The sequence below is a fragment of the Camelus bactrianus genome, chromosome X (assembly GCF_048773025.1).
Source record: "Camelus bactrianus isolate YW-2024 breed Bactrian camel chromosome X, ASM4877302v1, whole genome shotgun sequence".
NCBI lineage: Eukaryota > Metazoa > Chordata > Mammalia > Artiodactyla > Camelidae > Camelus > Camelus bactrianus.
The window spans coordinates 68292476-68315757 of record NC_133575.1 but is presented as its reverse complement, the minus strand read 5'-3'; the positions used below and the strand labels follow the sequence as shown (position 1 = coordinate 68315757).

Below are 23282 nucleotides of genomic sequence, written 5' to 3'. Positions count from 1 at the left end.
CGTACACACGTAGGTAATGGCATTGTGACTTCACTATGACGCAGTGAAGGTGCAAGGAGGTGAGGCAGTAATACTCCCCCAGGGTCATTTTCTACTCCCTGTCCCTTCCAGCCTGTTGGCAGGGAAAGGCCAGATGACAATCTGAAACCCAGCCAAGCCTACAGCTGTTACAGCTGGATGAAGTCAACTCCAGCGAAACGGAGGCATCAATAATCTTCTTTAGGTAGCCCTCCTTTATTTTTGCCATCCTCATCTAGATAGAGGGGTATCTCGAAGTACGAATCAAGTTGAGAAAAACCAGAAACATCCTACAGCCTCCCACCACAGCACTTTAGTTAAGGGCTCCTGTTACATCAAGAGACTTACTCATTGGCCAACCAGTCGTCTGCCAGCCCATCATCCACCAACCAGTTCTAAGTCAGTCAGGCCTTGGCCAACCAGTTCTCAGCCAGCCAGACACGAATCAACTGGGCATGAACCAATCAATCACAAGCCTACCAGACTTTAACCAACCAGGCGTCAGACAACCAGGCATGAACCAATTAAGCAGGAGCCAACCGGACACAAACCAACAGGGCATGAAGCAACCAGGCATGTGGCAATCAGGCCCATGCCAAATAAGCACAAGGCAACCTGGCACGTGGCAACAAGGCCGAAGCCAATCAATCATGAGTCAGCCAGGCACGAGGCAAGCAGGCATGAGACAATCAGACCTGAGCCAATCAAGCATGAGCCTACCAAGCCTGAGGCAACCAAGCCTGAGCCAATCAGGCGCAAGTCAACCAGGCCCAAGCCTATCAGGCATAAGCCAAACAGGCAGGAGCCAACCAGGTATGTGGTATCCAGGCCCAAGCCAATCAGGTGCAAGTCAACCAGGCCCAAGCCAATCAGGCATAAGTCAAACAGGCAGAAGCCAACCAGGCATGTGGCAACCAGGCCCGAGCCAACCACATCTCAGCCAACCAGACATGAGGCAACCGGGCATGAGGCAACCAAGAGGGAGCCAATCAGGTGTCAAGCAATCAAGCTTGATTTCTTTCCGAGTAAGACCTGCAGAGGCTCAAGACTGCCTGGAAATCCTGCGTCTAATTAAAGTAAGCTGCTTTCTTCTCATTCCATGGAGCTTCACGGCACTAATTTAGGGCTTAGGGTAAGGAAAGCATAGGCTGGGTTTGAAACCTAGCTCTGCTAATTATGACCCATATATACAAGCTTCTGGAGGTTACATAACCTCTATAAGCTTCAATTTACACATCTAAAATCAAGACCATAGTACTATCTATATTGAAAGATTGTTGTAATGATTCAGTAACGTAAAATGATTACACATAAGTTGCTTGACTTATAGTAGGGGGCTCAACAAGTCATGGGGGAATCAACTTACGAATATTTCAGGGACCTATTGTGTTGTTCCTCTTGGGGAAATTTTAACTTTAAAAAAGGATCTTGGATAAAAGGAATGCTTAACTCAAATGAATGACCTGTCAGCGATAGAATTTCAGATATTAATGGCTAAGATTTTAGGGTAGGGCGTCTTGCTTTGAAGACCACATGTACTTGTAGAAGCTAATGATTGCCCAGAAAACATTATTCATACACAACAAATTTTCTGTATAATTTCAGACAGTTCTTTTACTCCGGAAGCCCATCCAGAGATAGCTGCCCAGGAGTCCAAAGAGCTGGGTTAAAAATTTCTGATTTAAAAGTTCATTTTAATGGTTTTCCTGGAAATCATCCCAACACAGTAAAGGGAACAAACTAATAGCTATAGCTACTGAGCTGAAGTTCTGTGGCACTCAAGGTAATCATTTAATGTGACGCACAGCCTAGACAATTCCACATAAAAGCCTGTATAATAGCAGTAGCCTAGATTTATTTTAATGGAATAAATATGTGGCTGGAACAAGGCACAGGTTATAGGTAAGAAAAACTTATGAAAGAGTTTTGTAATGAAAATGTTTCCATCTACTAATATATTTAATCTCCTTTAAATAAGGCTAAATTTCTGTTTTAGTGGACAAAATAAAATACCAGAAGTTTTCCAGTGAAATCCATCTGCTGAATTGGTGCAGATCTGTAAGAACTGGGTTATCTGTCTTTCCATGCCTTCCATTCTTTTCTGTCCCCACAAGTTCCCCTCACATCATTTCTCTAACTGGCATTAATCTGCATGACTAGCTCATTGATCAAAAGACTATGCCCAACATGTTAATTATGCTGGAAGCACATTTTTCTAGGTAGAAAAATTTTAAAGAGATTTTGTAGTTTAGTACCTGACACCCAGGTAGCAATTAATAGATTTATGATTGAATGACAGCGAATCTCTCTGTCCAGAAAACTTACCTACATTATCTTTCCAAACAATGCCCTTTGTAATCACCAAAGGTAAAATACATCACTAGATTCTCCCACTTCAATGAACCTGTGTCTTGAAGTTCCTGACGACATTTACTTTTGAATTTGCCTCTTGTACCTGAATATACACTAGATGTTTCTTGGAAAAATTTTTTAATGGATATTCATTGCAGAAAATAATAGGAAAGCTAAATTACTCTGCATCATAGACATGAATATAATTATTAATTAGCTCTGAGCTTTATATTCTTCTCTAATACATGCATGTCCATTCATCCTAACTCCTATTCACAGCTAGCTTTGCAAAGCATTCTCTCTTTGCAAAGGGATCTATGAGAGTTTGCCATCAGAGCAATTCATTCCTTAGCTGAGTATTTTGCAGGTTTTATTTACTGTCCTGACACTAAAATTCTTCCAAGTGTCCTCTGTATGCATCCGGTTTATCCTATTCTTGATCACCACACCAAAGCATTATTTGCGGATCTAGTCACTTTTTAGCTAGGCAGCTATAACTTTTGCTTACCAGACTTACCATTTAAAGCCTTTTATCATGGTGGTTCTCAAAGTGTGGTTTTTGGACCATTGGTGATCCATAGATAAGTACTGTGCACTATAATATCTGATTTTTGCTCATTATGCAGACATTGAGTGCCTAGTAGGGGAAGGCCATGTGCTAAGTACTATAAAGGATATCAGATTATTGAATTATACTCACTGCCCTCAAAGAGCTTACAGTGTCTCAGGGAAGGTGCTCTAAACGGTAGCCAAATGCTCAAACTCCATTGGACTTTGGTTGCCATGAGAATAAAATCCATATTTCTCACCAACACTCTACATAATCTGGCCCTTGCTGTCTTCCTTATATATTTAAAAAGTTTTTTCCATTATAAATGTAATGCAATTCCAGTCAAAATCCTCAAATTTTCACGTGGAAGAATAAGCATGTGTTTTTAGAAAAACTCCAAAAACATTAATGTGGAAGGGTTATCCTTACCAGATATTATAAAGCTGTAAGTAATTAAAATACTATGGTAATCTATTACCATAGATGCAGAGATAGATCATTGGAAGAGAATGGAGAATCCAGATGTTCTCTTAAGTATATATGAGAATGTGGTACATGATAAAGTGGACATTTCAAGTCAGTTAATAAAAGATGGGTTATAAAATAAACAGTGTTGGGATAATTGGGGGGAAAAGATTAAGGTGAAATTCCACCTTACTTTTTACATCAACCCCCCCTCCTCAATTAATCAAGTATTAATATAAGGAACTTAAAACAGATTGGTGGTTGCTAGAGGCAGGGGTTGGGAGATGGGGAAAATGGGTGAAGGTAGTTAAAAAGTAAGGACTTCCAGTTATCAGATAAATAAGCTCTGGGGATGTAATGTACAGCATGGTGACTATAGTTAACAATACTGTATTGTATAGTATTGAAAAGTTATTAAGAAAGTAGATCTTAAAAGTTGTCATCACAAGAAAAAATTTTAACTATGTGAGATCATGACGTTAACCAAACTTATGTGGCAATCATTTTGCAATATATACATATATCAAATCATTATGTTGTACGTCTTGGACTAACACAATGTTATATGTCAATTATATCACAATAAAACTGGAAAAAATAAAATTAAATAATTTGTTAAGAAGGGAACAAAAGTGACTAGTTTTATAATTGCAAAGTGGGATTGCCTTTCAAAGCTTGAGATCCAAACCATGAAGAATTAATTTGAATGTGTAGAAAAATGATATAGTTAAAAAGCCAAATAAAAAAGTTTAAAGCTAAACTGAGAAGAACACCTCACAAGCAAACACAATGGACTTTTCTGTAAAGTCTATGAGCTTTATAATACATAGACTTTGTGACATCCACCTCGAATACTCAGAAACACTTTTGGCTTTACTTCCTGATTTCTGGTTGTATTCAAGGCTAGTTACCTGGGCAGTTGACCTTCACAGAATTGATGTATTGAAATAGTTAATCTCGCTCTCTATATATTCTTTTTGCTGCAGGTACGTTTTGGATTTTAAGTTTCTAGATGACTGGGGTTATGTCTGACTCACTTTGAATACTACCCAAGACATCCTATGTTATTAAATGCTCAATAAAAACTTCATGCTTATCATCTTAAGAATTTGTTACTAAACCATAAACTGAAAGTTTTCTCTACTTTGACAGGAATTGGCTGCCTGTGAAAACATGGTAGATGCAGTGAAGTTAACAGCAAACGGTAAGGTGTTTTATGGTATTTTCAGAGCTAGAAAAAGAAACATGGCATAATGTATGCACAAAGCACTACTTGTACCTGGATATGTGGATGCTGCTGTCCTTGGTACACAAAGAAGTTGTCATTAATAGTATCTAGTTGTACAGGACGTAAGTTTGATAGCTTTGTCAGTGCTCTACTATTTTTTATTTCCCCATTTTTAGTATGAAATTGATATTTAAGAGCTTTTACATTTTACAGCGGGAATAGATTTCAACTAAATTTAACTAAATTTTGAAATGTAAAATGAGAAGTGTAGTTGGTCAAAGAAAGTATAATTTAATGCCCAGTATGTTAGTAGTAGCTTGTTAGGATGAAATGGGTAAAGGCAAAATTACTTAAAATTATTTTCAAGATATTTACTACATTTTGATAGCCAGCAGTATTAATAGGATAGGCTAGTGTTTTATGATGAATTGCAACATTTTAGGCAGGAAATGTGAACATTAAGAAAAGAGATGATTACAGTGTACAGACAGTCTCTGACTTACTTATGGTTTAACTTAAGATTTTTGACTTTATAGTGGTTGGAAAGAAATACACATTCAGTAGAAACTGTACTTCGAAACCTGATCTTTTCCTGGGCTCACTATATGCAATAGGTTGCTCTCACGATGCTGGGCAGCAGCAGTGAGCCACAGCTTCCAGTCAGCCACGTGATCATGAGTGTAAACAGCTGATACACTTACAATCATTCTGTACCCATATAACCATTCTGTTTTCACTTTCAGATAGTATTCAATAAATTACATGAGATATTCAACACTTTAGTATAAAATAGGCTTTGTGTTAGATGATTTTTCCCCAATTCTAGGCTAATGTAAGTGTTCTGAGCAGGTTTAAGGTAGGTTAGGCTAAGCTATGCTTTTCGGTAGGATAAGTGTATTAATGCATTTTCAACTTACGATATTTTCAACTTATTTTTGATGGGTTTATCAGGATGTAAACCCATCGTAAGTCAAGTGTATACAATTATACACTTAGAATTTAAAGTGAATCTGAGGATTGGCTATACCATTCATGTGAAAAAGAATGTTAGAATTTTGATAGGGATGGCAATGAATCTTTAGATCACTTTGGGTAACATTGGCATCTTTATATGTTAAGTCTTATCTATGAACACGGGATGTCATTCAATTTATTTAGGTCTTTAATTTCTTTCAACAATGTTTTATAATTTTTGGTATGCAAGTATTTCACCTCCTTGATTAGATTTATTCCTAGGTATTTTATTATTTTAGGGTCAATTGTAAATGGAATTGCTTTTTTAATTTATTTTTTGGTTTGTTCTTTGCTAGTGTATGGAAACAAAACTGATTTTTGTTTGTTGATCTTTAACCTGCAACTTTGCTGAATTAATTAGCTCTGGTAGATTTCTTTTGGGTTCTTTGGGATTGTCTATCAATAGGATCATGTCATCTGCAAATAGAGATCATTTTACAACTTCCTTTCTGATTTGGATGACTTTTATTGCTTTTTCTTGTGTAATAGTTCTAGCTCTAACTTCCAGTACAATGTTGAATTTCAGTGCTGAAAGTGGCCATTCTTGTTTGTTCCTAGTCTAGGGGGAATGCTTTCAGTCACTGACCATTGAGTATGAAGTTAACTTTTTTTTTTTTTAACAGGTAATCTTTATCATGTTGAGGAATTTCCCTCTATTACTAATTTTCTGAGGGCTTTTGTCATAAAAGGGTGTTGCATTTTGTCAAATGTCTTTTCTGCACCAATTGAGATGATCATATGTTTTTTCCTCCTTTGTTACATTAACGTGATTGATTTTATGTTGAGTCATCCTGTCATTCCTAGGATGAATCACACTTGGTCATAGTGAATAATCCTTTTAATATCCTGTTGGGTTCAATTTGCCATTTTGTTGAGTCTTTTTGCATCTATATTAATAAGAGGACATTGATCTTTATTTTTTTCCATGTGATGTCTTTATCTGTATTTGGTGTCAGAATAATGCTGACTTCATAGAATGAGTTAGGAAATGTTTCTTCCTTTTCATTTTTTCTGGAAGAGTTTGTGGAGGATTGGTGTTAAGCCTTTAAATGTTTGATAGATTTCCCCAGTGAAACCATCTGGTGGTCCCTGACTTTTCTTCATTGGGAGATTTTTTTTTATTATTGATTCAAACTCATTATAGATCTGCTCAGATTTTATTTCTTCTTGAATCAGTTTAGGTAATTTGTAAATTTCAAGGAATTTGTTCATTTCTTCTTGGTTGTCTAATTTGGTTGATGTATAATTCCTAGTATTTGATTATAATCTTTTTTATGTCTGTAAGGTCAGTAGATTTTAATTACTTGCACCTTTTTTCCCTTTTTGTCTACCTGTCAATTTGTTGATTTTCTCAAAGAATCAACTTTTGATTCCATTGATTTTCTCTATTGTATTTCTATCCTCTATGTTTATTTCTGTTCTAATCTTTATTATCTTCTTTCTGCTAGCTTTGAGCTTAGTTTACTCCATTTTCTAATTCCTTAAGGTGTAAGTTTAGGTTATTGCTTGAGGTCTTTCTTTTTGTTCAATGTTGGCTGTGAATTTCCCTCTGAGCACTTCTTTCACTGCATCCCTAAGTTTTATATGTTGTTTTCATTTGTTTTCATCTCTAAGTGTTTTCTAAATTCCCTTTTGACTCCCTTCTACTTTGAGCCACTGGTTGCTTGAGTACATTGTTTAATTTCCACATATTTGTGAATTTCCTAGTCTCCTGTTGATTTCTAGTTTCAATCCATTGTGATTGAAAAATACTTTGTATGGTTTCAGTCTTTCAAAACATATTAAGACTTGCCTTTTTGCCTAGCATATGGTCTATACAAGAGAATGTTCAAGAAAAATGTGTATTATGTTGTTCAGTGGAGTGGACTGTATATTTCTGTTAGGTCCAGTTGATCTATAGTTTTGTTCAAATAATCTATTAACTTACTTATTGTTTAATACATTATTGTAATTGATGTAATGAAGTTCCCTATTATTATTTTAGAGCTGTCTCTTTCTAACTTCAATTCTGTCAATATTTGCTTCATATATTTTGGAGCTCTGATGTTTGGTGCATAAATGTTTGTAATTGTTATGTCTTCTTGGTGAATTGAACTTTCTATCATTATATAATATCCTTGTCTGTTGTAATAGTTTTTTTTACTTAAAGTCTATTTTGTCTGATATTAGTAATCATCCCAGCTCTCTTTTGGTTACTATTTACATGAAATATCTTTTTCCATCATTTTACTATCAATCTTTTTTTTTAATCTAAAGTGATACTCTTATAGATAGCATATAGTTGGATCATGTTTTTTCTTAAATTAATTCTACTAATCTTTGTTTTTTGATTACAGCATTGAACTCCTCACATTTAAAGTTAACTACTCACAAGGAGGGACTTCTGATATTTTCTTATTTGTTTTCTATATAGGTTTTTTTGTCCATTTCCACCATTGCTACCTTCTTTTGTGTTGATTTTTAGAGTAAAATGTTTCGATTCCCTTCTCATTTCCTTATGTGTATATTCTATAGACATTTTCTTTGTGGTTATCATGGGGATTATACTTAACATCCTAAAGTTATAATGATCAAATTTGAATTTATACTAGTTTAACTTCAACAGCATACAAAAATTCTTCTTCTATACATCTCCATTCCCCCATTTTATGTTACTGATGTCACAGATTACATCTTTATACACTGTGTGCCCAAGAACACAAATTAATGATGAATTTTATGCACTTGTCTTTTAAATCATGTAGAAAATAAAAAGTGTAATTACAAACAAAATTAATATGACACTAGTCCTTTATAACTGCCCATGTATTTACCTTTAACTAGGCACCATTACCTTTATCTTTATTCCTTTGTATGACTTTGACTTACTATTTAGCTCCTTTCCATTTCAACTGAAGGACTCCTTTTAGCATTTTATGCAGAGCAGGTCTAGTGATAATGAATTTCCTCAGGTTTTTTTTTTGGGGGGGGGTGGGGTTCTGATGATATCTTAATTTCTCCCTCACTTTTGAAGGAAAGTTTTGGTGGATATAGAATTCTTGGTTGACAGGTTTCTGCACTCCTCCCAAACCACCCTCACCCCCTCCTCCAGCACTTTGTCAATCCACTGCTTTCTGACCTCCAAGGTTTCTGATGAGAAATCATGTGATAATCCTATTGAGGATCCATTGTATTTGACAAGTTACTTCTGTCTTGCTGCTTTCAAGATTTTCTCTTTGTCTTCAGCTTTCAGCAGTTTGATTTGTGTCTTGGTTTTGATCTTTTTGGGTTTATACTACTTGGTGTTTGTTGAAATTCTTATATTTATAGCCTGTCTTGGTTTTGATCTTTTTGGGTTTATACTACTTGGTGTTTGTTGAAATTCTTACATTTATAGCCTGATGTTTTGGGAAGTTTGGGAAATTTGGGAAGTTTTCAGTTGTTATTCAAATTTTTTTTTCCTTTTTCTCTCTCTCTTCCCCTTCTGAGAGTCCCATAATGTGTATGCTGGCCCATTTAATGGTGTTCCACAGATCCCTTAGGCTCCATTTACTTTTCTTCATCTTCATTTTTTCCTCAGACTTGATAATTTGAGTTGTCCTATCTTCAAGTTTACTTATTCTTTCTTTTGCTTGCTAAATTCTGATTCTGAACCCCTGCAGTGCACTTTTCATTTCAGTTATTATACTTTGAAGCTTCAGAATTTTTGGTGAGGATGTTTTTAAAAAATAATTTCTATTTTAGTGATATTCCTATTTTGTTCATACATCTTTTTCCTGTCTTTGTACATGTCTTCCTTTACCTCTTTGAACACCTTTAAGACAGTTGTTTTAAAGTCTTTGTTTAGCAAGTCTGACATCTGGGCTTCCTCAGGTACGTTTTCTGTTGATTTACTTTGTTCTTTTGAATGGACTATACTTTCCAATTTATTTGTATGCCTCGTGATTTTTTTATTGCTGTTGTTGAAAACTGGACAGTTTAATCTTACAATGTGTTAACTCTGGAAATCAAATTCTCTGCCTTCCCCAGTGTGCCTGTGTCACAGACCAGTCTTTTTTTTTTTTTTTTTTTTTTTTTTTTAGATCAGTCTTGAGTTGAATGTTTAAAGGTGTTATGAGGTCTTTTCTAAGTCTCTGTCTTTCCCTGGTCATGCACAGTGGCTTTCTAGATTCTCCTGTATATATGGTTATTTTTGAATGTCTAACAAAGCAAGTATGGCTCCTTTAAATCTCTTGGAAGCTGCTTTAGTTGGTGGAGGTTAGAAAAATAGTAGCCAACCTCCAGGTCCTCATCTCAGCATTCAGAGTAGCAATCCACTCCAGAAAGTCAGGTTGCTGTCCTTACAGCTACCTGCCATGAGGTGGGGTGGAAGGTGGTGGAGTGGGGGGATGGTGTGCTTGGAAGCCACTGCTGGGCTGATAGTTGAATTTTGCCAAAATTAACTGCAATTTACCAGCCAAGCTGTCCTCTGGAAGTTGCATGTATTCAACTAAACCTAGAGACAAAATACTCACTTCAGACAGTTTCTGCCAGTGCAATTGTTGTATAGGTGAAGAAGGGAATTCTGGTGCTACCAACTCCACCATCTTCCTTCTCTCTACTGTAAACCTTCTAATATATTTTATGTGAATTTATATTTCAGATTTACTCAGGGATGGCTTTGGAGAAAATCCCCTTTTCTACTGCCTGATCGCAGAAGTACACACTCATCAAAAACCAACAAGTAAAATAACTCTTCCTCTTTCAATTTAATCTGTAGTATATTTTCTCTACCCTGAAAACAAAGTAGTTTGATAGCATATAATTACTATTAAGTAGAGGTGAAGACTGTAAGTACATAAATTCAGTCTTGTTTTTTAAAAGAGAAAATGTGTGGTATATACTTATGTTTGTATATGCATAGAAAAACATTGGGGAAAGAATATACTCCACACTGTTAAAAGATGGTTTATCTCTTAAAAGTTGTATTCTAAGGGACTTAAACCTTCTACATTATACATTTCTGTATTGTTTGAAATTTTGTATGGCAAGCTTTTATTACTTTAGTGGTTTTAAAAAAACACACAGATATTCCATTTTGGAGGAAAAGAACATTAGAAGATTCAAAGCATTAACCTCTTTGTTCTCTCTTTCATCTTCCTAGGTAAAGTGACTGTTGGATTTGCCATGTACTACTTTACATACGACCCCTGGATTGGCAGGTTACTTTACCTAGAGGACTTTTATGTCATACAAGCTTACCGAGGTCAAGTAACACTTATAGTATTACTTATACTTAAAAAATTTAAATGGTATATTTTAAATTATGAAGCTTTAGTATAAAGATGGAGTTTAAGTTAGTTTATGTAATTCATTTCTATTCCATAATCTTGATCACTATCCTAGTTATGCTTGCATATGGTAAAGACTCAATCACAGATTAGAAAAAGATTTACTAGTTCCCATCAAGGCTTGAATAAGCCAAGTTATAACTATACTTTTATCTTTAAAAAATGGTTTTACATTTTGTGTTGGTTTATCTACAAGTAAATAAGAAATATACTCTGTGATAAAATGATAGTGACAAGGACTCATTTCCTTTTCACTGATCATTAAAATAAATCTAAAATGTTTTCCATTACCTTTGGAACCACACTCCAATTAGGAATAACAGATATGAAAAACATCCATGAGTTGAGTTTCAACACAAGCTATTACAAATATATATATACTATATATATACACATACACACACAAATATATATATATATATATACCAGATAGAGTTCTATATTTTATTTCTTTTAAACTAAAGCAAATAACTTGCTAAATTGAATTTTTCAACTCATGTTTTTTTTCATTTTGCTTTATCTATTTAAAAGGTCTAGGTATTGGAGCTGAAATGCTGAAGAGGCTAAGTCAGGTATATATTGCAGTTAGTATTGCTATTCTATATGCTGTCCTTTCCTTCATTAAATATTATTATTTAACCTGGCATAAAGTAGATAATTTATCTTACCATCTGAACATAACCTCAAAATATACTTTTTTATTCCAATTAAACTGGATTTTCAAATCAATTACTCATACAGGTCAAATTTATGTCCAGGTAAAAGCTGAGTGCTATTTAATCCACAACCACACTATATACCTTTTTGCTATAAAGCAGAAGTAAGCAAAAGGGATATTAGAAGGCAATTTTACCCCCAAAATAGGTCCATAGTATGAATATGAGAACAGTGTAAAAACAAGATCCTTTTGGATTTTGGAAATATATATGAGAACTTTAGGTAAAATTTTTCTATAGAATAAGAAAAAACAGTGAGTTGGATTTATAGGAAAACCAATATATGGACTTGGCAAACGAGTTGTGGACTTCTACTAAAGACAGGTTTTTAAAGCTCAATAGGACTTTTTTCTTTTTACAGATTTAGAGAAGTCCAAGAGATAACTATCATATTATTATTTGGAAGTATTATACACACACAGTGCCTTGCATATAGTAGACCTTCAATAAACGTGTTAATGAAGACTATACTTTCAAGTAAAATTAATTTCGATTTGTTTTTAAACAGATAGCCATCAGAAGCCAATGTAGCTGCATGCACTTTCTTGTCGTCATTTGGAACCAGGCTTCTATTGACTACTACACTCGTCGAGGGGCTTTAGACCTTTCCTCCGAGGAGGGCTGGCATCTGTTCAGGTTTAACAGGGGAGAACTCATGGACATGGCGGGGGAAGAGTGAAAGATGACTCATCACACTTTCTCACAACATAGGCTCCAACATTTGAATGTCACCTGAGCCCAACAGCAGTTTGACTTTGAGTGTTGTACAATACAGCAAGTGACGAAACTCTGGTTTGAGCAGATCTTTTACTTTGACACAGATTTTGTAGATAGTCAACTCTCCATCACCCAGACTAATATACTAATGGGTAGTAGCAGAACTGATGATTCAAAAGAGCAGATAATTCAAAAATCACTTATATTTGGCTTTAGTGTTGGTGGCACGATATCATGTACACACAAACACCATGCAGAGAGAAGCGAAGCAGTTTTCTGTTTATTGATTTTTGGAAAAGGGTTTATATAGGACATGCACGATGCCTCACATATCATCTAAGTTATGACAATGTTAATAATCTTAATCTATTTAGGTCCCCAAGTTCCTGCAGCAAGCACAGGCTGTTACATGATCAAGGACAGATTGTTTTAAAGTTCATCACGAAACTTCATTAAGTAGGCCATCTCTTATCCAGCCGGCTGTGCCTGTCTTAGATTGTCCTCCTCTGAGGATCTTACCCATCATTGGCTATCCAGCCATCCATACTGGATACATGACATTCCTCACAGCTTGTTTATTAGTTCAGCCCATGGCTTATTCTCTAGAGCCTTCAGGCGGGGGCCTACATTTAGGATATTAATTTTTTTGATCTCTTACCTTATTAAATTTCAGATGCTTATATTTTTACATTTTAACACATCTGAAATTGAGATAGGTATAATGATCAACTAAGAATCTATCTTAGATTTGATGAAATATGGGTGCATTTGATCATATACAGATCTGAGGTAAAAATAAATTCATTTAAAATATTGAAGCTAAATTTTGAAAGGTTTACTTACAAAAAACTAGTATGTGATCTGCTTCCCCACCTTGAGCAGCTCAAGTACCACTGCCTCCTTGACTTCCATCTCAGAACTACATTACATCTCTGAACAAGTATAGTTCTTTGGTTGTACCTATCTTAGGGAAGATACTATGTGTAATACTGTATTTGTATATATTTTTATCCTTTCTAGGAGAATATAAGGCTTTTGATGGAATTATAATTATTTTTGCATCCTGTGTTACACCCAGCATGGTAAAACATGTGGGTTCCTACTATGTATCAGGTATTCATGGGCATAAAAGTTACACAAAGATGATTCAGTCATACCCACATGGAGCCTTGTAAGTGAAAATATACTAAACTAATTTTAGTTTTATAATAAATTGTATAGGCTATCATAGCTATACATACCAAGTGTAAGGGAATGTACAGGAGAGGGCATTCTACCTTGGAGAATTGAGAAAGGTGACACTGGGTTTGAAGAATGAGTAGGAAGTTGGAATATGGAGCAGGATGAGACAGGGAAAATTCTAAGAGACACCAGCATAGGCAGAGGAAAAGAGACATAGAAGAGCAAAGCATGTTCAAGAACCAAGCGATATGTTATAGATAAAAAATATACGTTAGTGGTAGGGTGGGTAGGAAGAGGGAAGGTAGGATTTAAGTTTAGCTGGGATCATATATGAAGGGCCCTGTATGTCATGCTAAGGGGTCTTGGTTTGACTGGGTAGGCAGTGATGAGCCACTGAAGATTTCAGGAAGACAGTTACCCATAACAGTTGTTAGAAAGAAAACTATGTCATAATAATATGACAGATGGGTAAGAAGAGTAGGGTAGCAGACACTGTATGTTAGCTTAAACTTAACACCCATTCCAAATTCCTTACTCCTTGCCTTTCTCACTATAGACAAAAATATGATTTGCCAATTTTCCTTGAGCTAACTGTGGCTACATGACAAATTCTGGTCAAGACAGAAGTCTTTTGAGAGGGATTCTAAGAAAGCATTTACTTTTCTGATAAAAGGGGGTGAGAAGTATCTGGTACAGTTTGTTTTAATCCTTCCTACTCTGAATGTGTGTTCCCCAGAGGTATAGCAGCCATTTTGTGACCATGAGGTGACAAATCAAGATGTTGAAGAGCAGAATGTAAAGAGAAACTGTCTAAATCCTTGATGACACCAAGCCACTATACCAACCCTGTACAGCCTAATTCTAGACTTTAAATAGACTCTTATTTACTTAAGCTACAGTTAACTGGTTTACTGATACTTATGAGCAGAATGCACTTTTTTTTGACATTTTTTTAATTGATTTATAATCATTTTACAATGTTGTGTCATATTCCAGTGTAGAGCACAATTTTTCAGTTATACATGAACATATAAATATTCATTGTCACATTTTTTCCTCTGTGAGCTACCATAAGATCTTGTATGTATTTCCCTGTGCTATACAGTATAATCTTGTTTATCTAGCAGAATGCATTCTTAAGTGACAGAAAGCATGATTGATGGCAGGCAGATTAACCAGAAGACTACTTTAATAATCCAAGAAAGTGATGATGAAGACTCAAATGAGAGCAAGGATTACAGAAGGTAGACTAGATCTGAGAAGCATAGAAATGAGAGTGAGATAGAGACAATTTAGCTTTAGGTATATAGATATTGGGGGTATCTATGGGATATAAGATGGCTACAACTGATAAATCATTAGAAAGATAGGTGTACAGCTCTGGAGAAATATGGGAGCTGAAAATATAAACAGTAAGGATATATAAATGGTGGCTGAAGTTAGTGAAGAATGTTGAATGAAAATGAGAGAGCACAGAATGACAAAAGACTAGAAATGCAACTTGAGGAGCCTCAGCATTTAAGGGGATCAGAGCAAGAGAAGAATGAAGAATAACAAGAGGAGCAGGAAAGACACCAAAGGGAGGAGTGAGTTTTAGGAGGGAGTGGCCAAGAGTCAGTTATTACAGAAAATTCAAGTTGGTGTCACAAGTTAGAGAGGAATTGAAATTGATGAAGTAAGAAAGTGACATTAATTACTTTTTAAAAAATTTATTTAAAAAATTTAAAACTTATTTTTATTTGTTTTAAAAAAATTTTGTTTGGGGGAAGTAATTAGGCTTATTTACTTATTTTCTAATGGAGGTACTGGAGATTAAACCCAGGACCTTTGGCATGCTAGGCATGCACTCTACCACTGAGCTATACCCTCCCCCTACTTTTTTTTTTATGAATTATGAAAATCATAGGAAGAAGAAAGAGAGCCCACAAGGAAGAGGTGGGGTTAGGGAAAGGTATTTTGTTACTGTTTTTAGATAAAGAAGATCTGATGTTATTTACAGGTTGAGGAAAAGAAATGAGTGAAAAGAGAAACTAAAGACTTAAAGGTTAAACAGGATGGAATATGGTCCTGGAAAAGATGGGAAGGAATGAGATTGGGAACACAAATAGAAGCATTAGCTTTAGAAAAGGGGATGCCTGGCTGGAAAGAGGTAAGTCTTGAAGGTAGATGGGAAGAAGCTGGGAAAGGTTATATCTAATGACTTATTGTTTTTCACTATGTAATAGGAGACACAGTCATCTTTGGCAGGTAGAGGAGTTTGAGAATCAAAGGTGTGTAATACGTCTCCTGGAGAGCAGAATAGGAAACCACCTAGGAACGTAGGAAGGACTGCTAAGCAGCACTAGGGGGGTCCCATGTAGCATATGGTCCTCTTAAATAGCTAGATGTATTTTTGGATATTTAAGAGGAGTTAACATTAATAAAACAAAGAGACAAAACCAAGCCCAAGTGTCATAAAATATGGTTATTTTATTCCAGCTCTGGGAAATGAAAAACAAAATTGGGGGGAGGGAACACATCCTTCCACACACCATTCTAATTTAGCTGACATTAATTCAGAAAAGCTAAAGCAAATGTATATCTGTATATGTATACATATTTATATATACACATACATATTTTTTCAGATTTTAGTCTCATCAGTGTTCATATATTTACTTTATTTTTATTTCTTTATAAATGCCCTTAAAATGATCTAATGCATACTAATACTTCTACCTCTGCCTCTTCATCAATCATTTAATATTGTCAGGATTGTAGTCACATTTTGTGTTTTAATCACTTATGTGATTCGTCAAACCGTACATTAGAAGATGTAAGGGAAAAACTTGGTTTAAGTTAATACTCTGTGCATCAGTTACCAATTACATGATTTTTTCATCATTATTTGCCACTTCACACATCTTGTAGTTCTCTCTGCAGACTAGTTCAGCTTCTAGTGCTGTACATATCTGCATCTTCTGGATGGGACTGCCCATGATCCATGAGCTTGGGGTCAGGCATAAACTGTGTAGCACCTGATAAAGTATTAAAATGAAAAAAATTAGTCATTCATTTAACAGATTTCTTGTTGATACTGGGGATACATTAGTGAACAAAACAGATAAAAATCTCTGCCAACACAGACATAGCATTCAAGTTGGGTGAGAGAGAGAATAAACTGAGTAAAAAATGTATTAGAAGATGGCAAGTGCTTTGTAGAAAAATAAAACAGGGAGTGCTTGAGTGATGTGCAGTTTGAAATAGGGTGACCAGGGGAAGCCTTCTAGAACGGTGTTATTTGAGCAAAGAACTGAAGGCGGTAACAGTATGAGCCCTATAGATACCTGATGGAAATGCCTTATAGGAGAAGCAGATGGCAGGTATGATGTACCTGAGGCACATTGGAGGAACCACAACATGGCCAATATGGCTGCAACAGAGTAGGCAAGGTGTGGTGATGGTGGGTGCAATGAGATTTGGTAGGAGACACGATCAGAAAACAATGGAAGGCTAGGCCAGATGGGACCAGGGCAAAGCTTTTCTCTTTTATTCTAAGTGAGATGAGAAGTCACTGGGTAGTTGAGGAGTGACATGATATTATGTTTTTAAAAAGATAACTCTTGGCTCTGGGGAGAAGAGACTATAGGGGAACAACTGGGGGAGAAGAGACCATAGGGGAACAAGTGTGGAAGTATAGGGAGACCAGTTAGGAAGCTACTGCAGTATCCCCACAGACAGCTGCTGATGGCTTTAATTAGGGCAGTAGCAGTGGAGGTGGTGAAAAGGAATTGCATTCTGGATAACTTCTTAAGGTAGGATGGACAGGATTTTCTAAATGGATGGAGTATGTTGTGTGAGAGTCTCTTTAACTTGGGGAACTGGAAGAAAGGAGCTGACATTTACTGAGATAGGGAAAAATGTAGAAGCACATTTGAGGGAAGGCAAATGAAGTGTGTAGTTTTGGATGTGCTATATTTGAACTGCTAACTAAACATCTGAATCCAAATATTGAGTAAGCAGCTAGAAATGTGAATCTGTAGAGTTTAGGAGTACCCTGGGCTGGTTTATAAATTTTATGTTCCTAGGCTATATATGACATTTAAAACTCATATGGGACCATATGAGATCATCCAGAACATCAGAAAAGAGACCCAAGGAATGAACCCTTTGGATACTCCAACTTTTTGAGGTTAAGAACATTAGGAGAATGTAGCAGAGAAGGCTGAGATGGAACAGCCAGTCAGTGAAGCAAGAGAACCAAGAGTAAAGGATACCCTACAGGCCAAGTGAAGAGACTGTTTCAAGAGGAAGGAGTAATCACTTATGTTAGAAGTTACTGATGGATTACATAAAACAGAGATTGAGAATGGACTCCTGGATTAGGCAACGTGTGATTCAGTGGTAAACTTGAGAAGCTGACTGTGTGCTAGGCAAGATGCTACATTATTTTCATGCGTTATCTCACAATTCTGCTCTGAGACAGATGATATTTTTATATTATCCTTGCTTTACAGATAAGGACATTTTAATTTAGAGAGGTTAAGAAGCTTGACTAATGTCACCCAGCTGATAATAGTGGAGCCAGGACTGAATCCAGTTTTGTCTGACCACCAACACAACAACTCTGGCTCTTCTGTAAAATGGGGGTTTACAGTAGTGACAATATCATACCATTATTTTTAGTATTCAGTATAATGATGCACACAAAGTGGTGCATATAACACTCTGTGCATGGTAAGTATGTAAGAACAATTTTTATATTTACTTTGTGACATAAGACAAAAAATACTTTTCTCAGAAATTTGTTTTTATTTTAAATGTTTGTCAAACTCTGATTCATTTTGAAAGGATTTTTTATATTTGGGAGACACATTTTTTTCCTATAGGAATTTAATTTCTAGCTCTACGGTGAAAACAAAAGGGAGAAATAGATTTATACACAATTATTTATTTTATACCTATCATTTCAGAAACAGTTTCTGTTTTATAAACTGTGATAGACCTACATGTAACTTCACTACCAAATAGATTTTAAAAGCAGCCAGGTATTAAATAATCACTACTCATGATACGAATACTGTTCTCCACAGAATAGAGATTTTTAATCTGGGATTCCTTTGGGGTAGGGAGGGGTTTGGGGATAGAATTCATGTGATCTGAGAACTTGGGTGGGGGAAACTTGTCTTTATTTTCATTTACCTCTGACTAAAAATGAACGTTTTCTTCAATAATGAATGCAGGTAACAAACCACAATAGTATTAACAGTTCCTTAGATTTTGTCACTAACAGAAATCACAGATATTTTCATATCACACTGCAGTTGCAGATATCTTGAAATATATACACTTATTTCAAAACTATGGCCTTTATCAGATATGTTGTTAGATATTATTATATATTACTATGTGTTTTAATTTATGTTTTGTTTTTTAGGGAGTTAAGCTTTTATTTATTTATTTATTTTTACAGATTTTTAAAAACTTTTTTTTTTTATTGAGTTATAGTCATTTTACAATGTTGTGTCAAATTCCAGGGTAGAGCACAATTTTTCAGTTATACATGAACATATATATATATTCATTGTCACATTTTTTTTCACTGTGAGCTACCATAAGATCTTGTACATATTTTAATTTATACATTTAAAAACATTCTGAGAAGGGGTCCGTGGCACACAGACCTGGTGCACACGGACCCCTTAAGCAACTGGTTCTGCCTGCTCCTTTCTCATGCATCTTTGCTGCCGCCTGGTGGAAGCCTTTGCTCAGTACAAGTGAAAAGGGTACTATGAAATAGTTTTATCAAACACACTATAGTAAGCATTGACAAATAATTATTTTATAGAAGTCTCACTGTCTATAATTTGCTTAACAATGTCTATCAATTGACTAAATTCTGTAACACTTCTACTCACTTCCTTAATTTATATTCTTGTCCAAAACTGGTCAAAGATTCAGCTCACCCAAATTTGAAAGGCTCCTTTGCCTTTACATCTCTACCTCTCAAAATTTGTTGAAAGGCTTCCAATTTTTAGTTCATCCATAGCTTATGTCAGACATTATTAACTAGGGGAATATGCACAGAAAATTCCTGTGGAGCTTTTCCTACAATCCACCTGCTTGGAGGCCTCTGGAGATTCTGATTTATAATTCTTGTGTAGAGTGAATTTTAGGGGAAAAAAAAAACCTCAAGAAATTGTGAGGTGGATCTCTCTGGTTTAGAATCACTTAGCCTAGGTCATCTGATTTCTGCCTTTTTAAAAAGGTTCATCTCATGCTTTTCTGAATAAGTAAGGATTATATATTTCCTCTTAGAAATTTCTTCATCCCTTTGGATCAAGGGCTCTCTTTCCTCCTAAAGAATTCGCAGTCATAAAACTCTTGTTGAATCACAATCCCCTAATCATTATAATGCTTTTCTTTGTACTTCATCATATTTTTAATCTCTAATAAAATATAATTTATGCTTAAGTTTTTAGCAGACTTTTTAAAAAGCTGGTGTTAAACAGGAAATGAGTAAAGATGTTTAAAGTTATAAAATGAACTATTGTCTCAAATAGCAATTAGGTGTGATCTGTTCACTGATAATTTAGTTCACACTTTATTTATATTTTAAGCAAGTTAGTGTTCACTAATAAATTGCTGAATGAAGTTTTGATTGTTAAGAGTCTATTTTTCTTTTGTATACAATTGGGATGAAATTCAGTATTCAGCTTCTCAGTAACTGAAACACTTAAAAAGATATTAGTCACTGTAAAGTACTTTCTCATACTGTTCTATTCTTTCCATTCTTTTTTTCTCTCTGTGCTTTGGTTTGGCTATTTTCTGTTGACCTGTATTGAGTTCATTACTTCTGTTTTTGTATACAGTCTACTAAACCCATCCAATGAGTTCACAATTTCAGGTACTGTATTTTTCACTTGTAGAATATCCACTTGATTTTTTAATAGATTCTAACTTTCTGTGACATTTTCTATCTTTTCATCCATGTTGGTCATCGTGTTTTCTATTTAACATATTCATCATAGTTACTTTAAAGTGCTTTTCTGCTAACTTCAATGTTTAGATCACCTGTGGGTTTGCTGTTATATTTTTCTCTTTTGATTGTCAGTCACATCTTCCTGACTTTTTGCATGACTAGTATTTTGTTTATCTGTATGGTGGACACTGTGTATAAAAGAACTGTAGAAGCTCCAGGTGATATTGTCTGCCAGAGAGGGGATCCTTTTCCTTTTTTCAGAATGGTGAAATACTTACCATCTCAATCCAATCAGGCACTGAGCTGAGTTGCAGTTATAGTAAGAGTCAGTCAACCTCTGGCTCCTCCCTGTTCCTCACATATGGCACTCTTTAGCTGACTGACACCTGAGTTTCCGTCTCTCTCACACTAAACCACTGTAGGATATTTGGTTTTGCCCTTCAGAGGTTTTGAGTTTGGCTATTTAGTTTCACGACCCATAAAAAAATCTGGCAAATGTCACGAGGGGGAGATGAATCGTATATGGCACACCTCATCCTTCTAAAGCAGGAATCAGCAAACTTTTTCTGTAAAGGGCCAAAGTAAACATCTTTGACTTTTAAACCATAAGGTCTCCTTCACAACCACTCAACTCTGCCATTTGTAGGGTGAAAGCAGCCACAGATAATAAACAAATGAGTGAGTGTGGCTCTGTTCCAAAAAATATTTATTTATGGACACTGAAATTTGAATTTCAAACAGTTTTCACTTGTCATGAAATATTTTTCTCTTGATTTTTTAAATATTTAAATCACACAGAAACTACTCTTGGCCTGTGGAATGTACAAAATTAGTCAGTGAGCCAGATTTGGCACAAGGTCCATAGTTTGAGAGGGACATTATCTTGTGAGACTGTGAGAAACTTCATTCTACTTTCATCAGATTTTGAAGGGGTTCAGGTCACCAAATTTCCAAATCTGTGATTGCCAAAATAACACAGTTGTCATCATAAAGTATACGAATGATAGAGAACAACCAAGCTCTATATGCAGAGCCATGATCTATAGTTGGACAGTACACCCAATCGAATATTCTGTATGGTGAGAAGTGGTGGCCATGGCTAGGCTCCCTAGCTAAGTACTGTGCTCCCAAAGTATGCTCAATGAAAATAAATTTGCTGATTGGCCAAATGGCTAATTACTCTAGGCAAATGATAACAATATCTTCTAACACTCATTGAGAACTTCGTACGTGCTTGACATTGTACTTTCTTCTTTACATGCGACATCTCATTTAATCCTCACAACCACCATGTCAGAAAAAAAAAAACACTATTATTGTCCCATTTTATGGAGGAAGAGACTGAGGCTTGAGGCATTAGATAACCTGCCCCAGGCACTAGAACTAGAAAATGTTGGATCTAGGATTTAGATCCAGGTTCTATTCTAAAACTTGTGCTCATAATCACTACTGTTTCTCATATCTTGCACTTTTGGGACTGCATGTGAAATGTAGAAACGGTGAGTCCCAAGGGTCTACTGTATAATCAATTCTGAATGATATATGATAAGGATGAATAGTACTGGGTCTCTCTCTCCTCTACATGTCTCCTTATAATGCTTTTCATATACCACATTACTCATGACTGGTGGGTAGAAGGTCCCAGAATCCAGATGTGTCAAGACATTGGCTAGGGATGGTTTGGTCCTATTGTTAAGCTGTAACACCTCTACAAAGATCTCTGGAATTGACGGGCATTTAGAAAAATGACCAGATATACAGTTGTGGAAATATGGTCAACTGTGGATGACTCAGACAGAGTCCAAAAACTGTATAACTTATCTTGACTAGAAAGGAGAGGGGACAGAAAAATAGTAAAACTCAAATCAGGTTTGTTACTCAGTGATAGCTTTTATAAAGATTAAGAAAGATAGGAGGAGGCTGAAATTAGAGACTAAACTCTGGGTTAAAATTAGATAATCTACATACAGTGGAAAGAGCTTGGACTATGGTCTCAGGAATATCTAGGCTATAAACACAAGTCAACTACTCATAAACTATATGATTTTGGGCAAGTTATTTAAGCTCCCTGAGTCTCAGTCTCTTCATCATGAAATAATTATAATTATATATACACTGGAGTTTTTTGTTTTGCTTTTTGGGTAAAGATAGAATAACATAATATACTTACAGCTCCTTGCACTACAGGGGTTGCTCAATATACGGCAGATATTTTCATTACTCCCTAAGTCTCCACCTCTGAGTTGGTCCTGTTTCATTTGTAATAAGACAACTTAATGGGTAGTACCATTTACTTGGTACAGATAAACAAACCTATGTAAGCCAATGACTGAGTTTATGTGAATATAGTACTGAAATGGTTATTACTTATTTTCTTTCTGATCACAGTAACACCATGGTAATATCTGCCTAGAAAGTACAATTGTCACTATTTGGTCCCACAAAGTGTTAACTGCCCATATCTAATACTAGCAAAGATATTAGTATTATAACTGGTCCTATTTTGACTATTTCATGCTGAAACTGCTCCTGGTATCTAAACTAAAACTGATAGTGGAAGCTAAGACCGTTAGGGGTAAACAGCTCAAGAAATGGAAAGCTGGTATTTCCTCTATGTAGATGTGACTTCTTATAGCCTGTAAACTGATAGAATCCAAGAAGACACATCTTCCTCCAACTGATTCAAAAATCCATATTTATAAAATGATATTAAATGCTTCACTCACCCAACTGGCCAGTGCTACTCTATATTCCCATATGCAAAGGTATG

General features: G+C 35.5%; 2 protein-coding genes across 5 annotated transcripts in view; one reads left to right on the top strand and one right to left on the bottom strand.

The window, feature by feature from the left end:
* The first annotated feature begins 473 nt into the window (after window positions 1-473).
* Window positions 474-12998, top strand: SATL1 (spermidine/spermine N1-acetyl transferase like 1). The gene is made up of 6 exons (XM_010949753.2): window positions 474-1094; window positions 4538-4589; window positions 10249-10329; window positions 10750-10851; window positions 11468-11508; window positions 12161-12998. Exons 1-6 carry the CDS (start codon window positions 474-476, stop codon window positions 12329-12331), a joined length of 1068 nt encoding a protein of 355 aa, XP_010948055.1. The 3' UTR covers window positions 12332-12998.
* A 3002-nt stretch (window positions 12999-16000) lies between these two features.
* The window catches only part of APOOL (apolipoprotein O like), a 64246-nt gene continuing 56964 nt past the window's right edge, over window positions 16001-23282 (bottom strand). For 3 of the 4 annotated variants that reach the window (XM_010949742.3, XM_045512664.1, XM_074360035.1), the window contains one exon: window positions 16001-16568. In XM_010949742.3, coding sequence (XP_010948044.1) covers window positions 16480-16568 — 89 coding nt within the window. In that variant the 3' untranslated portion in view covers window positions 16001-16479. The other variant, XM_074360036.1, reaches the window with a different exon arrangement.

Bases quoted from the DNA above. Each gene is read 5' to 3' on its own strand.
- SATL1 (XM_010949753.2), top strand. From the start codon at position 474: ATGAACCAATCAATCACAAGCCTACCAGACTTTAACCAACCAGGCGTC. The intron at 4,590-10,248 runs GTAAGGTGTTTT...TTTATATTTCAG, and splicing joins AGTGAAGTTAACAGCAAACG to ATTTACTCAGGGATGGCTTT. The intron at 11,509-12,160 runs GTATATATTGCA...GTTTTTAAACAG, and splicing joins TGCTGAAGAGGCTAAGTCAG to ATAGCCATCAGAAGCCAATG.